The following is a 23,620-nucleotide window of genomic DNA, read 5'->3' as shown; positions in this document are numbered from 1 at the left end:
TCAAAGATGACGACTTGGGTTCAAAAGGCAAGCAAGCCAATTCCCTTAATGCCTGGAGACACATGTATCCAGGCCTTCAGAGCCACCACGAATTCCCTTATCTGCCTTTGGCAATGAGCTCTTCTTAGAAGGTCTTCACGAATTCCTAATGGTCGGAATCGATTTGCTACATTTTTCGTGTTAAAAAATACTTAAAAAATTAATCTCCAATCTTGGGCTGCTATTCATTTCAAAGCTCCTCCTCCTTTATTAAAGGCATCATTTGTTATTTCAGTCAGACCCCCCAACCTCCACAGCCTCCCACACGCCAGAGCACAACACGATCACTGCTTTCTACACCCTCCTTGGCCCGCTGTCCTTTCTGCTTAAAGACTTGACTCCCTCATCACCCAGTGACTGCCGTCACGAAATATCCAGTTGGCTCGAAGAGGTCATTTGACGATCACTAGCATTAAAAAGGGGGATGGGGTAGGCGCGTCCTCTGACGCTGCGAACCCAGGCTTCTCTGGCTTCAAGCTCACAGGTGCCTACGCGGTCCCCTCCCTCTGCCCATCATGCATCCCACCTTGCCTCCCTCCCGTATCTGCGGTTTATCAAAGGTAGCAGGTGGTGGAGGTCATGGGAACTGGTGATGCCTCCCTGCCCTGGCCACTCCCTTGCCTCTGCCCCCAGGAGCTCCCAGCTCAGCCCAGATCTTTCCATGCTCTGTACCTTGTCCATCTCTTTTCCCTTAAACAGAGTACTGTGGCATCAGAAGCCCACAAACATTAGCTGAAAACTTAATTAACTGGTGCTTAATACGAAAGCACTTACTGATTTATTAGTCAACATCCACGAAGAATGTCTCCTACAATTAGAAAAGCAAACAGGTTCCCTCTCTAGCATCCTCTGGGTGATTCTGAGGCCGGGCCCGGGCTCTGGAGGAAAGCATTGCCGGCAATTTCCCAGGATGCCCTGAGCCCGAGAGAGGGGGTTGGAGGTCAGGTGTGTCAGTCGGGGCTCCAATAGCAGGCCCAACAGGAGATGTGCATGGACGTGAGGGCAGGGGCCAGAGAGGGATTTATTTTAAGGAACTGGCTCACATGATTGGAGGGACTTTGCGCATCTGAAACTTAAGAGTGTTGGCTGACCATTTAGGAAGTCAGGAAAGAGTTGGTGTTACAGTCTTGAGTCTGAAATCTGCAGGGCAGCCAGGCTAGCTGGAAACTCAGGCAGGACGTCTATGTTAACAGGCTTGCGGCAGAATTCCTTCTTCCCCAGAAACCCTCAGTGTTTGCTCGTAAAGCCGTCAGTTGATGGGATGCAGCCCAACCACATCAGGGAGGGTGATCTCTTTAATGTCAGCTGATCGTAGATGTGAATCACATCTACAAAACACCTTCATGGTAACGTCTAGACTAGTGTTCGGCCAAACAACTGGGCACCAGAGGCCAACCAAGTGGACACATAAAATAACCATCACAGGTACCATGACTCTTCCTTCCGTTTTAGAAAGGGCTGCTCATCTAATCTGCCAATGCCTTTGGGTACGCTTTGAACAAGGCTTACGCCATTAGGTTCTCAATGGGACCATTTCTTTTGGGTCTGACATCTTTGTTTATTTTTTTTATTGAAGTGTAGTTGATTTACAATGTTCTGCTAATTTCTGCTGCACAGCAAGGTGATTCAGTTAAACATATATATACATTCTATTTTTATATTCTTTTCCATTACGGTTTATCACAGGATATTGAATGCAGTTCCCTGTGCTCTCCATTAGGACCTTGTTGTTTATCCATTCTCTATATAACAGTTTGCAACTGCTAACGCCAGACTCCCACCCCATCCCTCCCCCAGCCCCTCTCCCACTTGGCAACCACAAGTCTGTTCTCTGTCTGTGAGTCTGATTCTGTTTCATAGATAAGTTCATCTGTGTCTTATTTTAGATTCCACACATAAGTGGCATTGTATGATATTTGTCTTTCTCTGTCTGACTTACTTCACTTAGTACGATCATCTCTAGGTCCATCCATGGAGCTGCAAATGGCATTATTTCATTCTTTTTTATGGCTGAGTAATATTCCTAAATGGGACCACTTCTTAACAGACTGTGGAATTAATAAAGTTGATGCTTGATTGTAGAATTTTAAAACCTTGAGGAATTTAAAAACTCAATCGGAAAGCTCTGGGAAGGTCCAACATACGTCTAGTGAGCACCTGGTTCATTCCTCTACTTCTTGGAGGTCCCGCGTTCACCATTTTTAAAGTCACAAGAGACTCCTCCCTGATGCCTGAGAAAGGGGAAGTGGGAGAGGGATCTGACGGAAAAATGGAAGGTAATATCCAATACGCACTAAGAGCTTAATACACAGGAATAAATGGATGTTCCATTAAAAGCCAAAAGGCAACAAGTTAAATAGGCCTTCTCCTGCTTATGGCCTGTACACGTGGTGATATATAGATGCAATAAGACTTAATTGGTTTTGTCGAGACGGCACAGAAGAAAAAACTACAGATCCCAATTGCTGCCCCTAATTAGAATTTCAGAGAAACTGATTACCCACTCCTCCATCGTGTTCTAATCTTCTCGATCAAATCTGTGCACCCAGCCTTCCTGGTGAGTCCTCTGATACCCCTCCCATTGGGTCTGAATGATTAGGTCACCCTTGCAGATCGCCACAGATGCTCAGCCCGGGCTGACTGGAGCGCCTGACCCCTAGCATCCTCCAGCACTTACACATGACCTTGTGTTATTTACGATGTCATGTGGATGTCTTGTCTCTGCATCAGAATTGCAAATGTTTAGAACAGCAGCCATATCTTACCACCCACTATTGTGGTCAACAAATGCTCCACGAATGATGCTCCTTTACACAGACGTCTGCAAAATTTTAGACACCATCATGACAACAGTGATTGTGCAGACAGCCAACAGAGCACTTCTACGTGTTCCCTTATTCGATTCTCCCCACATCCCTGTAACATAAGTGACTTCATTTCTCATGTGGTCAACAGGAAACTGAATCTCTCATGTCTTCAGTTACAGACAGTGCTGGAAAACTGCACAGCTACATGTTAAAAAAATGAAATTAGAACATTCTTTAACCCCATACACACAAGTAAACTCAAAATTGATTAAAGACCTAAATGTGAGACCAGACACTATAAAACTCTTGGAGGAAAACATAGGCAGAACACTCTCTGACATAAATCGCAGCAGTACCTTTTTTGATCCACCTCCCAGAGTAATGGAAGTAAAAGCAAAAATAAATGAATGGGACCTACTGAAACTCAAAAGTTTTTGCACAGCAAAGGAAACCATAAACAAAAGGAAAAGACAACCCACAGATTGGGAGAAAATATTTTCAAATGATGTGACCGACAAGGGATTAGTCTCCAAAATTTACAAACAGCTCATGAGGCTTAATATCACCAAAACAAAAAACCCAAGCAAAAAATGGGCAGAAGACCTAAACAGACGTTTCTCCAAAGAAGACATACAAAAGGCCAAGAGGCACATGAAAAGATGGTCAACATCGCTAATTATTAGAGACATGCAAATCAAAACTACAATGAGGTATCACCTCACACTGGTCAGAATGGCCATCATCAAAAAATCTACAAACAACAAATGCTGGAAAGGGTGGGGAGAGAAGGGAACCCTCCTACACTGTTGGTGGGAATGTAAGTTGGTACAGCCACTGTGGATAACAGTATGGAGGTTCCTTAAAAAACTAAAAATAGAACTACCATATGATCCTGCAGTCCTGTCCACTCCTGGACATATACCCAGAGAAAAACATGGTCTGAAAGGATACATGCACCCCAATGTTCACTGCAGCGCTGTTTACAATAACCAAGACATGGAAGCAACCTAAATGTCCATCGACAGAGGAATGGATAAAGAAGTTGTGGTGTATATATACAATGGAATATTACTCAGCCATTAAAAAGAATGAAATAATGCCATTGGCAGCAACATGGATGGACCTAGAGATTGTCATACTGAGTGAAATAAGTCAGACAGAGAAATAAACATATCATATGATATCACTTATATGCAGAATCTAAAAAAAATAATAATACAAATGAACTTATTTACAAAACAGAAACAGACTCGCAGACTCAGAGAACTTATGGTTACTGGGGGGAAGGGTCAGGGGGAGGGATAGAGAGTTTGGGATTGACCAAAAAAATTGTATATCCCTATATTGTACACCTGTAATTTATATAATATTGTAAGTCAACTATACATCAATAAAAAAGAAAGAAAGGGAAAAAAAAAAGGGGAGAAGAGGGAATTCCCTGGTGGTCCAGTGGTTAGGACTCAGTGCTTTCTTTGCCATGGCCCCGGGTTCAATCCCTGGTCGGGGAACTAAGATCTCACAAGCCGCACAGCTCAGCAAAAAAAAAGAAAAGGAGAAGAGACGCAGGAGAAAGCCATGTGAAGACAGACACCAGAAGGCAGGTGGCCATGGGGTGGCAGAGACAGAGGCTGGAGTGATGCAGCTGCGACCCAAGAAAGGCCAAGGACGATGGCCACCACCAGAAGCCAGAAGAGGGAGCCTGGCCCTGCCAACACCTTGATCTTGGACTTCCAGCCTCCAGAACTGGGAAAGAAGAGATGTCTGTTCTTTAATCAACCCAGTTTGTGATAGTCTGTGCCAGCAGCCCTGGGAGACTCACACAGGCGCTTTGTTTTAATTTGTTTTATTTGCTTTAAACAGTAGGCAGAGGGAAAGGGGAATAAGGAAGGAGACTGATAGTATAAGATAAAAATGAAGGATTCTTCTTGTTATTTCTATCACCTCATTCCTAGTCTCAACGGGCCGAATAAGACAGAATCGTCTGTGTTCATGGGGAATTAAAAGCCAGCAACGAGCATCTTCCGGGAAAGTGTCCTATTTCCTTAGGCTAAGATCAAAGAAAAGAGGCCTGAAAACCCCGTCAGTGCTCCTTGAAGCGACCAACCTGACTCTTGGGAAATGGAGACTGATGTCAGCACATGTGGGATCTCGGGGCAGGGGCAGCTCTGAAGCACTTAGGCCAGGAGAGGAGGCCCTACTGTCCTTGAAGCGTCAGTCCACCCTCTTTAAAAAGAAATCTATAAAAACTGATCCTTCAGCTCAGCTGTGACAGAGACTGCTCATCAATGCCCAACATCCACTCTCCTATTTTTCAGTCATGGAACACTGATTTTTAGCTGAGCCCACTGTCCCCCGGCCACACGACTCCATTTACCACCGTCGCTGGCAGGTGGTTATTGCCATGCAATCAAGTTCAAGAAAGTGCTGGATGGTGCTTCCGTGAAATACCCTGAAGAGGGAGGAGTCACTCCCTTTCTAGCCACTTTCTTCTTCCTGCTGGCTGGAGAGCATGTGTGTCAGCTGGCGCTCCAGCCACTACTATGGGCTATGAGGACCAGGGCCACAGTCTAGGGACTGTAGGCCAGAACGTTTGGAGGAGCATGTCCCCGAGGCCCTCAGGGAAATCGTAATGCCAGCCATGGAGGGCCTGCCTACAGGAGAAAATAAAACCTTATGTATTGAAACTACTAGTGATACTAGTTTTTTCCACAAGCAGTCAAGTAAGTAGATCCTTTTATTTACAAATAAAAGCTCCCCTCTTACATTAGACCGATAAAGATATGAAGGGGAAGAAAACAGGCTTCTACACTAAGTTGTGGGGGTTTTTAAAGATTTTTTGATGTGGACCATTTTTAAAATCTTTATTGAATTTGTTACAGTATTGCTTCTGTTTTATGTTTTGGTGTTTTGGCCCCGAGGCATGTGGGATCTTAGCTCCCCGACCAGGGATCAAGCCCGCACCCCCTGCATTGGAAGGCGAAGTCTTAACCACTGGACCGCCAGGGAAGTCCCTACGCTAAGTATTTTTAACCAACCTCCTCTACCCCTGAAATCTTGTTTGTAGATAATTAGATGCATGAAATGGGAATATTTTCTTACTTGCCTGACGGGAATCATTATTCACCCTGAAGAAGAAGTCATAGAGCTACTACAAGAGCAGTTTAAATTCTTTCTTTCTGTTTCTTCCCTGCTCTTATCCTTAGTACATCTCATGTTCCAATCTAATAGTAAAATCGAGCCTCTGTCTTCAGCTGACCTGGGGAACTTCTGCTCCCAGTTCTTCGTTACTGGATAACATTGTCATTTCTAAAGTGATTAAAAGAATTTGATCCTATTAAAAATACAACTTTACCAAATTTGAAACTAGCAAATCTATGTCCTTGCATCTTCTGACAAAGGGGACAGAGGGTCCAGCATGTCCTTCCCACACAATCGTTTCTCTTGTTCTTTCAGTTCTTTGGTCCCTGAGTTCAGCCTCTTCCACATATGTGCTGCTTCCAGAGAGGAACTCAATTTGCCTAACAGCTTCAGAGACACAGTTCAGATGCACCGACGAAGGAAATAAATCACCATATTTAGGATCAGACTGGTAACACATGTACGGAGAAAAAGAGCTGGAGTCTGAGGAAGCCTGAAGTGAACTGGGCATTGCAACTGCCTTCTCCCAGACACAGCACCATGAGTCACCCATCCAGGACACATCCACCCAGGGGGACGTGTCCACCCAGGGGGACACATTCACCCCGGAGGACACATCCACCCAGGAGGACACATCCACCCAGGGGGACACGTCCACCCAGGAGGACATATCTACCCAGGGGGACACGTCCACCCAGGAGGACACATCTACCCAGAGGGATGTATACACCCCTGAGGACACATCCACCCAGGATGACACATTCACACAGGGGGACATGTCCACCCAGAGGGACACATCTACCCCAGAGAACACATCCACCCAGGGGGACACATCCACCTAGGAGGACACATTCACCCAGGGGGACGCATCCACCTAGGGGCATGCGTCTACCCCAGAGAAGACATCCACCCAGGGGGACGCATCCACCCAGGAAGAAACATCCACCTAGGGGGACACGTCTACCCCAGATGACAGGTCTACCCCAGAGGGTGCGTCCACCCAGGCAGACACAGATGGCCTTTCCCAGATGGCCTTGCAGCTGGCGTTCCACATGTGACCAGGGTCTGCCCAGGCAGGAGGCAGCAATGGGAAGGAGTAGCCCCATCCTGAGAAGTCATCTTGGGCAGCACAGGGTTGCAGCCTTGTGTTTTCTTCAGGCTGTAGCAGCAAGGGCAGGAGCTACGTGGTGGGTTGGGCCAGTGCTTCCGCATTTCTGGTTGGCTTCCAGGCATTTCTCCTGATGATTGTGTTCTGGCCCTCCTGGGTATTCTGAAGCCACCAGCACTCGTTCTTTTAAAATCTAACTTGGTACAGCCATTATTTTATAATAATTTTTTTTTTTTTTTTTTTTTTTGCAGTACTTGGGCCTCTCACTGTTCTGGCCTCTCCCGTTGCGGAGCACAGGCTCCGGACGCGCAGGCTCAGCAGCCACGGCTCACGGGCCCAGCCGCTCCACAGCATGTGGGATCTTCCCGGACCGGGGCATGAACCCGTGTCCCCTGCATCAGCAGGCGGACTCTCAACCACTGCGCCACCAGGGAAGCCCATATTTTATAATACTTTTAAGTGGAGTATACTCTATAAAAATATTGAATCACTGTGTTTTACACCTGAAACTAGTATTATAAATCAACTGTACTTCAATTAAAAAATAATTAATATAAATAAATAATGAACTTGCATTCTGTGGTCTGTAACTAAAACCCTGATACATGGGAAAGTGGAACATTGGGATGCTGTATTTTGTATGCAAACCCCTGCTCATTCCCTCAGGAATTCTATACTAAACCTATGTATTATTCTTCAAGCTCTCTGCTGCTGAATATTATTTAAATTTGAAAGTATCAAGAGCAGAAGCAAGTTTTGATGCAGGTATTTCTTAAAATCCCCTCCCAACCTAACTCTGTTGAAATAACTTATCTCGTTTTCAATGTATCCTATCTGTAGGTAAACTACACGCTTTGCAAATGGAAAACGAGAATAATCAGTTCTGAAGGACAACCTCAATTTGGCCAACCTCTAACATTTATAAATAGAATACACTTTGGGGGGAAAAAAAGACAAGCTTGAGAAAGTGAAAGATAGATGTTGTTTGAATTGATCAATAGTTTATAAAAACTCGAGCATGAAATCTGTGGACACGGTTGTTCTTACAATCCTGTGCTTGCTTCATTTCAAGGAGAGACTCCCTTTGGAAGTGATACCCACAGTCTATGCCCACCGGGGGCCCTGCCAACTATGCTGAGCATATGATACTCATGACACCTTTCTGCAAATTTTTTAATTCTCCACTTTCTTACCTGTCTGATACAAACAACAGGTTTAAGCTGGATAATCAGTTTGTGCTTGACCAGAAGGAGAAGGAGATTAGGTGGAGAAGCAAACTGGTCCGTCAACAGGAGTGTCCTTGCTCTGTCCCAGGGCTGAGCCACAAGCCACACGGCTGCCCACCACGCTCAAGCTTCCCCCTAAACCCTGAACCCAAGGATACCACGGCGACGCGCGGGGGGGGGGGGGGGGGGGGGGGGGAAAGAGCCGAAGGCCCTTCCAGGCAGCCCTGCGGCTGCTCTACTTTACTATTCAAGTGTAAAAGTTTAATGGATGCCCTTAAGAAATCAAAACGTGTTTTCCGGCACGTAACTGTTTCTTTTCTCCTCTGCTTTACAAGAAGACTCATGAATCAATAAATACCACGCCCGCCCCCCCCCCCCACCCCGCCCCGTGGCAGGTCCATCCCTGAGCTGTCTCACCACCTGCTCCTCCGGGAGGGACACAGCCTTGTAATAAGAGGCATCCTTAACGAAGGACCTGGAGGAAGTCGGGGTGTTAACAGCAGCGTCCTCTCCCTCCAGGGAGGGGCTCCCCCTCCAGCAGTGGCCCCTGCGAGGTGGGCGGTCCTCACAACATCCAGCCGCCTCTCCCTCCTGCGCGCCTCTGCTTCCCGGCATGTCAGTGGTCCTTTGAATGTCTCTTCCTGGGAAACTCTGGCGGCTTCGTGGACAAACAGCCACACAGTCCTGTGATCACACAGGACTCCTCACCCAGGCAGAAAGACCTACGCCTGCCGTCCTGAAATTCTGAATAATTTTCGCACAGGGGTCCTGCCCCCAGTCAGCGAGGGGCCTGGTGATGAGACGCGGAGTCCAGTGTGCAGAGAAGAGGCTCAGCGAGGCCCTGCCCTCAGGAACAGAGCCCCGGGCGTCGGGGAGCAGTAAGTCCTTGGGCCGAAGGAACACAGGAAGATTGCCAACTGCTTCGAGGAAAAGCGAGCCCTGAGCTGGGCCTTCCATGTCTGCAAAAGTCAGACTGGCTGAGAACGCAGGCTGAAGGAAGCAGGTTCTCCCCTGAACCTGGACACCCAATCCCTTAGTGAGAGACACGCTGTTCCCTTTCTCCTCATGCAGATCCCTGCATTCCTGCAGACCGAGGGGCTCCTGGTTACATTTCTTTTTTTTTTTTAAAAAAAACATTTATTTATTATTTATTTATTTATTTTTGGCTGCGTCGGGTCTTAGTCACGGCTTGCAGGATCTTCATTGAGGCGAACGGGGTCTTTCCTTGTGGTGCGCAGGCTTTTCTCTAGTTGTGGCGTGCGGGTTTTCTCTTCTCCGGTTGTGGCTCGCAGGCTCCAGGGCACTTTGGCTCTGTAGTTTGCAGCACGTGGGCTCTCTCACTGAGGCCCACGAGCTCAGTAGTTGTGGCGCGCGGCCTTAGTTGCCCCGCAGCATGTGGGGTCTTAGTTCCCTGACCAGGGATCGAATCCGCGTCCCATGCATTGTAAGGCAGATTCTTTACCATTGGACCACCAGGGAAGTCCCTGGTTACATTTCTAACAGCTATTCTGTTCCAGGAATTGTGCTGAGCCCTTTCCTTTCCATGTATTCCCTCTTTTAATCCTTCCAACCACACGAGGTATGCATCACGACCCTCCTCTTACAGGTGAGGAAATTGATTGGGTACCAAGCTCACAGCTGCCCACTGAGACCCCAGGAGCACTGTAGATAACCTATCAGCTCCAAGGAACCCAAGGCCTGTGTGTTCACAGGGTCTCGTTATGCATTGAATGGCCTCCCCACAAACCTGTATGTCGTAATCCTAACCCACAGTACCTCAGAACGTGACCTTATTTGGAGATAAGTAGCTTTGTGTTTTTCAGTTTTTTGGGCCACGCCATGCGGCATGCGGGATATTAGTTCCCCAACTAGGGATCGAACCTGTGCCCCCTACAGTGGGAGCGTAGAGTCTTAACCACTGCATCACCAGGGAAGTCCCAGGAAATAAGTAGTTTTGAGGATGTAAGTAGTTGTGATGGTCACCCTGGAGCAGGGTGGGCCCCTCCTCTGAGATGACTGGTGTCCTTAAAAACAGGGAAAAGGTGGACCCAGACGCGCACAGAGGGAGTAGGCCATGGAGACCAGAGTTCTGCTGCCACAGGTACGGCCCTGCCAACACCCTGATCTCGGACTTCCGGCCTTCAGACCGTGAGACAGTGAATTTCTGTTGCTTTAAGCCCCCCTGTTTGTGGTACTTTGTTACTGCAGCTCTGGGAAACTGATACAGGTCTCCTCAACTGTTTCCAGGGCTTCACTATATCATCACAACACCCCAGAGAGAGTCGTGGGACCTCATCATATCCACGCCAAGGCCACTGGAGGCCCAGGGACTCACGGGGACCACACAGCACAGCAGGAACAGAGCAGGGACCAGAACACTGGCACAGCAACTACGTCTGAGGTTCTTTTCACCATCACTTGAAGTCTTCTAAGGAAAAATATATTCAGTGGTAGAAATACTTCAAAGGTTTTATTGAAATAAAGTGACAGCAGCACAGCAGCATAGACTCAGGGTTGGGGCTTTTGTGCTTTGGGGAACGGAAAAATGTAGATGGGACTTCCCTGGAGGCCCAGTGGTTAAGACTCTGCGCTTCCAATGCAGGGCGCGTGGGTTCGATCCCTGGTCGGGGAACTAAGATCTCGCATGCTGCGCAGCACAGCCAAAAATTTAAATAAATAAAGCATATGTATTCTTTAAAAAAAAAAAGAAAGAAAGAAAGAAAAAACTTAAAAAAAAATCTAGTCTGGATCATTCACACATCACTCAAAATTTCATTTTTCCAATTGAGAGACTAAATATGTGAACAGACAGCAGCCAGACCACATGTGACAACCTGCCTCGGACCCACAACCTGCAGCGTGTGAAATAAAATTCATGTTTTATGGCAAGACAAGAAAAATCTAAACATGAAAACTCTTCTCTGCCCTTTGGCCTCCTCTCTCCCCACACTGTGCACTGTGTACCTGCACCACGCATCGATCAAACCTCCCCCATCAGCAGAAATACCTGCTCAACCAAAAAGAGCCACGTTCTCCCAGCACCAAGACAACCCCTTAAAAGAGAACGTTCCTCCTTGAGCTCGTAAGGGTCACGTGACCCCCCGCGAGGGCACTTAGATCTGGATTACGCAGGCTGTCGATAATACATCATTTAATGTACACTCTGCTCTGTCTCAAGAAAACGCTTCTATAACTATGCCGTGACTTGTAAAGGGCAGAACAGTTCTCAGAGCTTTCTGAGATGCTCTTCCCGGGTTATCATCCTCAAATTTGGCTCAGATAAAATTTTCCAATTCTTTCTTAGATCGACTGATGAATTTTTCATCGACAAGCATCATCAGCCCAGGAAGCCAAACCGCACGAGCAGCAACCAGCCCAAGACAGCCAGGATAACGGACAGCTTCCCTGATTTCTGACCCCACTTCCAGCTCAGGACCAACTGGGGAAAACCCAACATGCTCCCCTAACCAATCACGTGGGGAAGCTGGCTGCCCTAGGTCCCCCACGCCCATAGTCTCCACCAGGGCGCCCCGGAGCCCCCTTCCCCTGGATGGACCCCTGCGCTCCACCGGCGCTAAGTAAGCAGCCTCTTACTTACGCGGTTCTTCATTTATTTCCATACAACAAAGTTTTATCTTCTTTACGACCAACTAAAAGGAAAGCCGTTTTCATCTTTAATGTTCCTCTACATTCTCCAGAAGAGGGGCTGCCATGAAAAACAGCCGGAGGGCAGGGCAGGGGGACAATCACAGTCCCCCCTGGATACCGAACGGGCAGAGCCCACGCGATGGAAGGCTGACCACAGTCTCCAAAGTTCTGAACCAAAAACGTCTGAAAGTAAATGACCTTTAGAAACTCTTTGCCCTAACCACAAATAGGATGCCCACTAAAACTATTAAAATGAATAAAAATTACTTTCCTCTTTAAGAATATCCACCCCACCCCCGAAAAAAAAAAGAATATTCCCCAAAGCACACAATTGTGACTGGAGATTAAAGAAAACTGGGGGTTCTCACTCAAGAACAAAGGATGTCGGCATAACATCATATCGTTCTTATTTTTATCATACTTGTTAAAAGGAATCTGTTTTCCCTAAAAAATAAAAATTGTTGTCCCAGTGACCAGCACACTATCAATCCCCCACCCCCACCCCAGTTAGCACTGTAGGAACCCCTGGCATCTCTCAATCTTTTCCTGTCAGGGATTTTGTTCATATTTGAAATCAAACTCCAATGGATAGGAATTATGTCCTTGCAGAAAAACTGCATAAATGCAGCCTGCAGACTGTAACACACTGAACGTGTGCATCCTCTCAGATGATGAATGAGAGCATAAGAAATGAAAAATTACGGAAAGAAATGCCCAACAGCCCATTTTCTTAATTACAATCTTCCTGCAAAATATACCAAAATACTTGCTGTAACTTCAACTTTCCTTAATTTTTTTTATCACCAATGACCATCAGAAGCACAATTATCATTTCTCTTCAGTTCACAGTAAAATAAAAGTAATTATTCCAAAGTAAAAACAAAAAACATCCTTTTTAGAAACCTCAATTTCCCTCAGTCTACCAAGAGCAAGATGAGAGAGGGCCCTCATCCGACAACCCGATCCGAAGGCGGCTCTCCCTGGGGGATCCCAGTAGGAAGGATCCCCCAAACTCTGTCCTCTGGACCACTGGTGCCGAGAGGTGTTCCTGTTTCGGGGGGCAGGGTGTAGACACGGAACGCAGTGCACTATATTGTGCTCAGAAGGACACGACGCATCCCAGCATATCAAAAGCTCTCGTCAACTGAGTAAAGAAAGATGCGTTCTAAAAAAAAAGAAAAAAGAAATGTGCTTTCTTTAACACAAGGTTTCCTAAATATATCTGAGCTTGGAACTTGTTTTTCAGTTCTCTGCTATAACAAGCACATCGGAAGCAGTTGCTTGGTATTAAGCCACAGTTCACTTGTGAGCAGGCCTGAGTAATTTTTGTTGGTCTCCATGGGGTCTCTGGTTCAAGTCCTGTGTCATCCAGCAAGCCCGACTCTGTGTGGTGGACACAGACCGGAATTCTGCTCATCATCAGTCACTTCTCATCCCACGTGGTCAAGAGGACCTGGTCGTGGGGAGGCCGGGGAGACGCAAACTGCTTGGTCTAAAGGTCTGTAACTCTCATCCCCACAAACCCATCTCTGATGTTGGGGAAAGAACACCAAGTCCCTTTCCCATTCTATTCACACCAGCAACAAGCATCCCCCTTGGGTAAGGAACTGAAGAAGCAGATGTCCAGTGTTTACAGCCCCAAGGCTTTCTAGAGCACTCCGCTGGAATGGCAGAGTTTAAGATTTAAGAAAAAATATATACGCTCAAAAATGTATATCCCTTTGTGTGAATGTATCAGTGATTTTTTCTTTTTTTTAAGAAAAAACAAAATCCTGAAAAACTATCCCCAGGTGTGCTTTTTAAGCCCTATCGACATCATTATTCCGTTTTTATGTAGCTGATTTCCTAATGTGACATTGTGAAACCAGGCACCTACTTTACTATGCCATGAATATAACAACTTCTCAGGGCACTGGCACGACAAACTTAGTACACATATCATTATGAGTGGTTTAGTGATCACCACCAAATTACAGAGGATGGCTTCCTCCTTGGAAGGGACACTGTTCAGAAAGGCTCGGCACATGTGCTGTCAGTTCTTTAAAAGTTACTCAACTGTAAATCAACCCGGACATGAACGGCATATCACCAGAAAGTTCATAATGCTATTCATCTTTGCCAGTAGGGGACGTTTAAGTTACATATACTATTGTAATCACGTTCTTAAACTCTAATTCAGAGCACTGTAATGATATCACGCAATAATGTTTTGATTACCTATAACGTTTAATTTATCATAGACTAAGAGCTAATGAATAAATGTTAAAACATTCTAATTCAGCTCAAGAAAATGACTGCATAATCAGAAATGCAAGTTCAGTATACCATCCTAATTAAGATGAGTCATGTCAGTGGAAAATACCAGTCACTTGTACCTTTATAGCTCACAAACATTTCTCTTGATAGCTTATTTCTAATTACTCTTTAGAGCACTTTTTCTACACTGTGCTGTATCATAAGTCCTTCTATAACAGCTCTCAAATACCACTGATTATGGACGAATCATAGGAGCTCTTTTTCTACAAAAGAAACAAAGCACAGAGCTAAGAAGAGTGAAAAACACCTACTGCTTCTCAATTCAGCAGGAGCAACTGTCTTTCAGTTTTAAAACTGAAAACTAACTGCATCCACTGGCCGTATATTCTATTATACTAAAACCCCAAAAGCCCACTCCCCACCTTCATCTGAAGATCGTAGGCGCTGGCTGCTCTGATTCCTTTTGCCCACTGTTCCACAGGGTAAGGCTCGAACTTTCTGCCAGTCTTCCCTGGCTGCCTCTGCCAGACCGTCTGGTCTCACGAACAACTTTCCCAAGAGAACTCTCCAGAGCAGCCCTCGCGTCTGGCTGACTCTCCTCTTTTCTTCCACATCTGCTCAGACTCTAGAGAAAAGCTACAGCTCTTGGCTGAAACTTCCAGGCACGGCTGTACCAACCTGACCATCCATGTTTAAAATTGTTTCACGTGCCGGAGGACTTTGTTCTCCAGAGAAAGACCGAGTTCTGCAGCCAGCCCCACCTTGGATGCCTCTACTCCATCCAAACCGGGCCTGTGTGTTAGTGAGGCATTTCATTGCCATATCAGCCCCTTCTGGCTGCTTCCCCACACCTCCACCCGGCTGGCATCTCTCGTGGTCTCAGCTGGGTGTCACTTGCTCGGGAAGCTGCGACGCCACCCAGGGCCCCTGTGGTGTGTCTCAGCGCACCCCGCACTTCTTTCTCTCGTGGCCCTTCCACAGTCTGTGATAATCTGCGATTATCTGCTTAATGCACAGCTCTCCCACTGGAAAGGAGACTCCACCTCAGACTGGCACATCCTGGGGCTAACAGGCACTTAGCAAACGTGCGTTGATGGAACGGGGACTTAGCACAGTACCCAGAACCCAGCAAGCACTCGACAAATGATGGCTTTTCCCAGTTTAAAAAAACAAAAACCGGAGGCAACCGCACAAACCCAGAGGGTGTGGTTCTATAGACTACAGTCTGAGAAGTGCAGTGAGAGCTAGACCACAGCCTCCTGTGGTTTCCTTGACAATGTCCCCATCCCCTCCTAGCTCATCTTTCCAGGAACTCTGGTCATCGGAGTTGTCCAGTAAGGTGGGATTCCTGCGGCCACTGGCTCCCCTGGAGCACATAACCCCCATCAGCAGGTGAGCAAGAAAAAGAAATGAACTGATGTTAACAAGGACCAGCAACAAGCCGACAGCAATGCCAGGGTCTGAAGGCAGGATTTCAGCTGGCCCGTTCTCTGCTCAGTCGCCAAGTTCAGCCACACTGCCGTGAAGAGGGACACCAAAAGCACCCCTCAGAACTCGTTCTCATCTGGTCACCACGGCCAAATTAGCTATAAGCACGAGGACAGACTACTCAGGCCAAAGTGTGTCTGATGGGAAACCATTAAAACTGTATCTGCAGTAGGTGCTAGTGCAGCCACGAGTGACTTAAATGGCGCTCTGATCAATTACTACAGTTGATCTGACCCCTTAATGTTGAAAATATAGCCAATGCCGTATCATTTAAATTTCATTGGCCATCATAAACTCTTGGGTTTGTAATTATTAATTTTTAACAATGTATAGCTATATTCCTCTTTTATCAATCAAAAATTTTTGAAATTCTTAGTAGCAAATACTGTTAACTTATATATATATGATTGTACACACACACACATAACCAGAAATAATCTGTCGCATCCCAAGCTAAAAACAAGGGGGTAAAACCTGAGAAATTAATCTTCAGAAAATAAACAGCTGCTTACTTTTGAGACATAAGACAGGGTAGAAAGAACTAATATTTTAACATGAGAAAAATCCTTCCGTGATACCAATATCAAGCGATAGGTCTTTTCCTCCTTTTAAACAAGATTTATTTCCATCCGACCAAGTGAAATTGATATAATTGCCAGTTAGAGCCCCACACAATTATTTTGCCAATCAATTTATATTTCTATTTAACAAGCGTGACAGTTACTTTTAAAAGAAACATTATGAAATAGTCTTCAATCAAGTAAAGAATTCTTTAACAGATAAATATTCTTAATGGCGCTCTCTTGCGGTTTGAAATAAGCTACACGCTTGATTGACCTCACAAGCCTGTTCAGCACAATCGTACTTTTTACAAATGAGATAAAACGCAGGGATCATAAAAAATGAATTCATCACAAAACTGTCGGTACTGCAGTCACACGAGAGCTCGTCAGGCGTATTAGTTAAGTTGGAGAATGAACTGGCCATCGCTACCATAAAATATACTTACGTCTTCAAGATTCCTGCGGGGTCATTTCTTCCGCTGGGCTCTCCCGCTGACCACACTGCAGACGGTGACACAGCGGAGGGAGGTCCTCTCACACACGTGTGCTACGGCATCGCACACCCACCTGTCAGGTATACGGAACACCTACTGGAGTCATGGCTTAAGAGCCAGATTTTTTTTTCAGAAACCTACTAAGTTCTTAACAGCTTTACTGAGATAAAATTAACTTGCTACAGAATTCACCTACTTAGTGTGTATAATTCAATGGCTTTTAGTGTATTCCCAGAGCTGTACAATCCTCACTAGGATCAACTTTGGACACTTTACTCATCCCAGAAAGAAACCCCGTATACCTATTGGTAGGTACATTTCCTCCTAACCTTCCCCACCCCCCAACCCTCTCCCAGGCGACCACTGATTTATTTGATATAAGAGCTAGACTGGGGGAAGGATGTTGTTGATTTATTTGATATAAGAGCTAGACTGGGGGAAGGATGTTGTGTACAATTTTATTTTTTATCTTTTTAAAAAATTTTTATTGGAGTATAGTTGATTTACAATTTTGTGTTAGTTTCAGGTGCACAGCAAAGTGATTGTTATACATATACATATATCCACTCTTTTTTAGATTCTACTCCTATATAGGTCATTACAGAGTATTGAATAGAGTTCCCTGTGCTATACAGCAGGTTCTTATTAGTTATTTATTTTATATATAGTAGTGTGTATATGTCGAACCTAATCTTTCAATTTATCCCTCCCCCCTTCCCCCATAAGTTTGTTTTCTACATCTGTGACTATATTTCCATTTTGTAAATAGGTTCATTTGTACCATTTTTTTAGATTCCACATATAAGCGATATCATATGATATTTGTCTTTCTCTGTCTGCCTTACTTCACTTAGTATGATAATCTCTAGGTCCATCCATGTCGCTGCAAATGGCATTATTTCATTATTTTTTATGGCAGAGTAATATTCCATTTTATATATGTACCACATCTTCTTTATCCATTCAAGAGATACATGTTATATCGTTAAAAAGTCTTAAAGTTATGATGGGTAACACCCCAGACACCCAAAACCCAGCTTTCATCCAAGGATACCCAAACACACAACACTTCTCACTATACAGCATACCCAGCCTGGAAAAACCAGGGATGGAGTCTTCGTGTGAATAGAAATTTAATTCAATATTTAACGGGCACCCACCACGTGCCGGGCACTGCGAAGGTCCTGGGGGCACAAAAATCAGTCCCGTTTTCCAGAACCTCAGCCAGGTGAGGGACAGAGGGCATAGCTGGTGCGTGGGTAAGAAGAGGCTGACTCGGTGGGGAAGGTCCAAGAAGGCTTCACACATTGATGATGCTGGAGCCGAGGGCGAGAGCACTCAGGGAAAGAAACCCCTTCTGGGGCTGATCCCTTCAGGATGCTGTGCACCAACCTCCCCTTGAAATAACACCGTGATACCAAAGGGGAACTTTCAGATCCCAGTGTGTTCAACTAAAGCATGTCTATGGAACACGCATAGCCAAAACTGAGGCATCCTCACACTGGCCATACAGCAGCAGCTCCCAGCACAGAGCCAGGTGTAGTGTGCATCTGTTAATCCCAAACTCCTAATTGATCCCTCCCCACCCTCCCCCCTTTGGTAATCATAAATTTGTTTTCTGTCTGTGAGTCTGCTTCTATTTTGTAAATCAGTTCATTTGTATCATATTTTTAGTTTCCGCATATGAGTGGTATCATGTGATATTCGTCTTCCTCTTACTTCACTTAGCATGATAATCTCTAGGTCCATCCATGTTGCTGCAAATGGCATGATTTCAGTGAATGCATACTTTAGATCAAATAATGACTTCTCTGCTTCCTAACTGTGTGGTCTCGAGCATGTGATTAAATCTCTTTGAGCCATAGTTTTTAACCTGGAAAATGGGGGAATAATAGTAATGCCAACTTCACAGGCTGCTAAGATTAAATAAGGTCACGTGCACTCAGCACTTGGCCAAGTTCCCCACACACTGTGCTCAGCTCGGGGCCACAACCCAAATGGACTCGGGACTTTGGCGACTGGGTCACAATCTTGCTCTCATCTCCAAGGCCCCACCCCACCTGGATGATGCCAGCACGCACCAATCTATCCAACACGCTCATCTCAAAATTCCCTCATCTCTCCCATTTCCAATGGCCTCTACACCATGCCCACTCACTTCAGTGATCCTGTTCTCACTGAGAAGTGCTCTACCTCTGAAATCTTAAACACTTACATCTTCCCTATGAGCCCACCCCCCTGACCTTGAAACTCAGGACCTTCAATACTCCCTTTCCTTTACTCCCCACCCACCCGGACTTCATAGACTTCAAGGACAGAGAAGCCCCAGGACACCTGCCCTGTCGCCACACTTGCCCAGCAAAACCCCACCCCTAAGGAAGCCAACTCGCTGCCTTCCTGCCTCTTCCGTCCGGGCTCCATGGAAGTTCCAGTGAAGGGCGTCCCCTGCCTGCCCTGTGGATTTGTTCCACTAGAAGGATCGGGTGCATCCTGGGCTTCTCCTCCCCTCAACTCTGGACCACATCATCTCCCACCTCTGCGAGGACCTTGATCAAGGAGTTACCTACCCTTCCCCCATTGGTATCTTTTTTGGTTTTTTTTTTTTGGCTGCATTGGGTCTTTGCTGCTGCGCGTGGGCTTCCTCTAGTTGCGGTGAGCAGGGGCTACTCTTCGTTGCGGTGTGCGGGCTTCTCATCGCAGTGGCTTCTCTTGTTGTGGAGCACGAGCTCTAGGCGCGTGGGCTTCAGTAGTTGTGGAACGTGGGCTCATTAGTTGTGGCTCACGGGCTCTAGAGCACAGGCTCAGTAGTTGTGGCGCATGGGCTCAGCTGCTCCGCGGCATGTGGGATCTTCCCAGACCAGGGCTCGAACCCATGTCCTCTGCACTGGCAGGCGGATTCTTAACCACTGCGCCACCAGGGAAGCCTCCCCACTGGTATCTTGAACTTCCCTCTCCTGTTTTCTTCTCCTACCCCTCACACATTTAGGAAAAAAATCATGAGCCTCATGTTCTTTGATCCAGTCTTGGCTAGAAAATTAATCAAAGCAGAAGTGGAAGCCCTCAGGAGGAGGTGATAATGCTCCCTCCGCAAAAACTGAGAGGCTGTTCCCACAGGTGGGCTGTAAAGAGCAACCCAGAGCCAGCCACCGCATCTTGTTAGAAAGGGAACGTGGGCAGATACTCACACACCAGTTAACCAGGTTTTCCTTAAGTAAGGCGTTCCTGTTATATTATCATCATCATAAAGTTATGTTTACATCTGTCAAATGGGGTAAAGTGCCTTCTTGTCATATCTACAGGTTTAATAGTTGTAAAAACTACTGACTTGTAATTTTAGAATGTTTTGTTAAAGTGTGCATTGGTTGAAATTTTTTATAGAAAACTGTTCGCTGAGAGTTATAAGGCATTTTATAAGGCATCACAGAAGGTTGATTTTACCCATCGACTCCATTAATACTTAATTCATTGCTACATTATGATCTAGTGCTAATTCAATCTGAAGAAGAGGTATGTGTAGATTTTCTTAAAATTACTAACAACTCTAAGCGTTTTTCCTCCTTATAGAATGACCAATGCACATTGCAGAATCACATCCCATTTCTACATACAGTATCTGGCAGGTTTATTGAAAAAACCAAAAAAATTATAACTCCAATCTACTAACAGCAACGAGGCCACTGCAATTCTCAGCTAGATGAGGAAACAGAAGAGAAACCATCTGCATAAGGAACAGCCAGAATTTAGATTCAGATCTTTCAGATTCAAAAGTCCTTCCTCTGCTCACCAGGGTTTTCAGCCCCAGCTACAGACGGGCATCACCTACGGGGCTTAAAAACAGAAAGTGAAAAATGAATGCCTTCCTTGTTCCCTCCCTCTCCCTGCATCCTGATGCACGTGATCTGGGAGGGGTCTTGGCCGGAGTTGAGGGCCCCTCATCACACCAGTCACGTTCTCATGTATGACTCTGTCCCACCAATGTTATGTTAAAACAAAATGCTCTGATGAAGATTCTGTAAGACGAGAAACAAAAGTACAGTCTCAAAGATAATCTTGTCCCAAACAAGGGCAACGGGAGCTTTACAAGTTCTGTGGTTGAAGGACGGGTTACAGTAGTTCTAGCTCAGCCGACGTGGGTGATACTGGGCTCCTGACACAGGGTCACTTGAGGGGCAGCTAAAACAGGAAGTGGGCACGACCCCTCTGAAGCCCGGGGCCGGCACTGGCACACAGGAGCGCATTGCTCTAGGAGTTTGGGGGAAATGCACCTGCTAGCAAGGCACCTGGCCAATCAAAGCAAGGGGGGACCAAGCAGAGGCAGAAACAGTGCGTTCTCTGTGAGAAGCACAGAGACGGTGAAGCTGGGGAGGCAAAGGGCCCCAGTGGGAAGATGCCCACCAAGACGGGAGACAGGAGGGGCCCCGAGGGCCCCACGGTTCCTGAACAGAAGAGGAAGGCGGCGGAAGCGGTGTTAGGGGAGGTGACTCCTGCCAACACGCAGGGTGCACAGGGCGCCTGCATGGGAGTTGGGAGAGTTGGGATACAGGGGCTGGAATACCAGGAGGAAGCAACCCGGCCCCGGGGCTCTGAGCAGAGCAGACCCCAGTGGGGTCCAAAGCAGAGTTTGGACAAAGGAAGAACCAAGTGGCCTGAGACTCTCCACCGCGGAGCTGGAGGGCCCAGGGCTGCTGAGCATCAGGTGCAAGTGGCAGGGCCTGCCTACGGCCCGGGAAAACCGACTTCACAACACTGAGCGGAAAGATTCCTGTATCACCCCAAACTTCTTAACCTTAAAAAGTAAAACCGGGCTTCCCTGGTGGCGCAGTGGTTGAGAGTCCGCCTGCCGATGCAGGGGACACGGGTTCGTGCCCCGGTCCGGGAAGATCCCACATGCCGCAGAGCGGCTGGGCCCGTGAGCCATGGCCGCTGAGCCTGTATGTCCAGAGCCACGGGAGAGGCCACAACAGTGAGAGGCCCGCGTACCGCAAAAAAAAAAAAAAAAAAAAGTAAAACCAAATGTTTCTTTACAAAGGCAAATTTTCAGAGAATAAAACATACTTCATGACCTTGAAGAAATACCATAAGTAATAGTTTAAAAAGTAACCTAAGTATTATATGAAGAATGGGGTAAAACTAAATCTCCTAATTTAGGAAATTACCTTTCAAGCCAGCAATCCACTCAGCAGATGTCAGAGTAGCTACTCAAAGCTTAAAGCCATGAATTCTGAATTCCCAGGAAGGGGCGGTGGGAACCACGAGGCGCGTCCCTCCACCCAGCCCCCGACGCTCACAGGCCCATCCACACCACTTTCGGCGGCCGAATGGTCACTGCAGGACAGGCAATCCACATCACTTCAGGAAACTTCCTCCCCAAAACTTGGTGTCAATCATCAGAGCCTCCACAGACGTGAAACAAATTTCAGTATTCTTTGAAAGAAGTTCAGGCACAAAGGGGAAAACCAAAAGACCACTACAGCACAAGAGGAGATCTTTATAAAGAGTCTAACTGCTTTTATTACAATGGTGCAAGGTAGTATTTCATCGAACACTCACCAACAGCAAACCGGCATCTTCTATAAAACAATTCCAGTAAGTTCAAACAAGAAAATGAAAGGATACGTTGTCTATACTAATTGTCACACAACGCTGCTTAGTGTTTAACCTCCCCATCCTCCAATAAAGCGTAACCATTTCCTAGCAAACACATGACCAGAAAAGTGTGCTCTGCTTTATTTTGTTTGCCTACACACACATCAGAACATGCCTCACAATTAGAAACGTTTTATGACAACACTCCATGACATGGACATCTACGCGTGCTCGGGATCAGCCAGTTGTACCAAATACCATAAAATACAAAATGATAGGAAATATAAACATCAATTTGTATTTCAAGTTTATAACATTTTATTTACAAAAATAGTCTGGGAGGAAAAGGGTTGAGAGCCCCATACTCGGCCCTGGGTGGGGAGCTATTTTGCGCCGTGTTCTAGGGTTTTCCGTAACAAATCTGAGAGTCGCAGCTGAATTCCTCCAGAATTGGATCTGTGGACTCGAAGCTCGGGTGGAGAGGAGAGCAGGGCGGGGGGGCGGGGGGAGGCTGGGCGCGGAGATGGCTTTGCTGGGCTGCCCGGCACCACGGCACGCGCGCTATGTACAGGAGCCGGTCTCCTCCGGGTCTGAAGGACACTTGCGCACCTGCCACGACACCACTGGAAGGGCGGTGTCAAAGCCGCCACTAAGACATGACTCCAAAGACGGGGTTGTGGCGGCAGATACTGGGGCCGTACTCCTCGTAGCCCTTCTTGGTGTGACAGACCTGGAAGAACTCCGGCTGCGAGAGGCAACCAGCAGAAGGAGCATAAATGCTCCAGAAGGGAAATGAAACCAAGTCAACGACCAAGCAAATGAGAAACTCTCCTCACCCCAAACCTCCATCCTCTCCCCGATGGCCTCTGTCACAGATTCTGACCTCTTCAAAGCGGGAGCTTATTCCATTTTTTCCAAACTTATTCAGCTTCTATTTAGGAACAACTACGTGCTCGCCCTAAATCAGCAGTTTGTTAGCTAGTCCCAAATTTGAGGCAAGAAAGTAGTAATTACTCGGAAAAGTCACTGGAACTAATGATTAATGCAAGATGTTTTAGGTTATTTTTGGATTCTCTTATCCATATTCTCTGTAACCCCTAATTGGCAAGGATGCCTACGAATTAGCTGTGCATTTTAAATGGTCATTAAAGTTATTTCTTCTATCTCCGAATTAAACGTGCGGCTGTTTAGAGCCACACACAATTAGAACACACATAATTTAACCTCCAGAAGACAGTATTTATTCAAACTCAGCAGAGAACACAGA

The 23,620-nt window shown here is 46.3% G+C and overlaps 1 protein-coding gene across 18 annotated transcripts in view; it reads right to left on the bottom strand.

The window, feature by feature from the left end:
* The window catches only part of LOC137229496 (actin-related protein 3B), a 344,507-nt gene that overhangs the window by 257,663 nt on the left and 63,224 nt on the right, over positions 1 to 23,620 (bottom strand). For 7 of the 18 annotated variants that reach the window (XM_067747539.1, XM_067747541.1, XM_067747548.1 and 4 more), the window contains one exon: positions 22,648 to 23,132. The exons of 8 other annotated variants lie outside the window; for them this stretch is intronic. In XM_067747539.1, the coding sequence (XP_067603640.1) occupies positions 22,737 to 23,132 (396 nt within the window). In that variant the 3' untranslated portion in view covers positions 22,648 to 22,736. Of the gene's footprint in view, positions 1 to 22,252; positions 23,133 to 23,620 lie in introns of those variants that run through there. 3 more of the 18 variants (XM_067747544.1, XM_067747543.1, XM_067747550.1) reach the window with 2 other exon arrangements.

This window comes from Pseudorca crassidens, chromosome 8 (genome assembly GCF_039906515.1).
Source record: "Pseudorca crassidens isolate mPseCra1 chromosome 8, mPseCra1.hap1, whole genome shotgun sequence".
Taxonomy (NCBI): domain Eukaryota; kingdom Metazoa; phylum Chordata; class Mammalia; order Artiodactyla; family Delphinidae; genus Pseudorca; species Pseudorca crassidens.
This window is presented reverse-complemented; position numbering and strand designations above follow the sequence as displayed.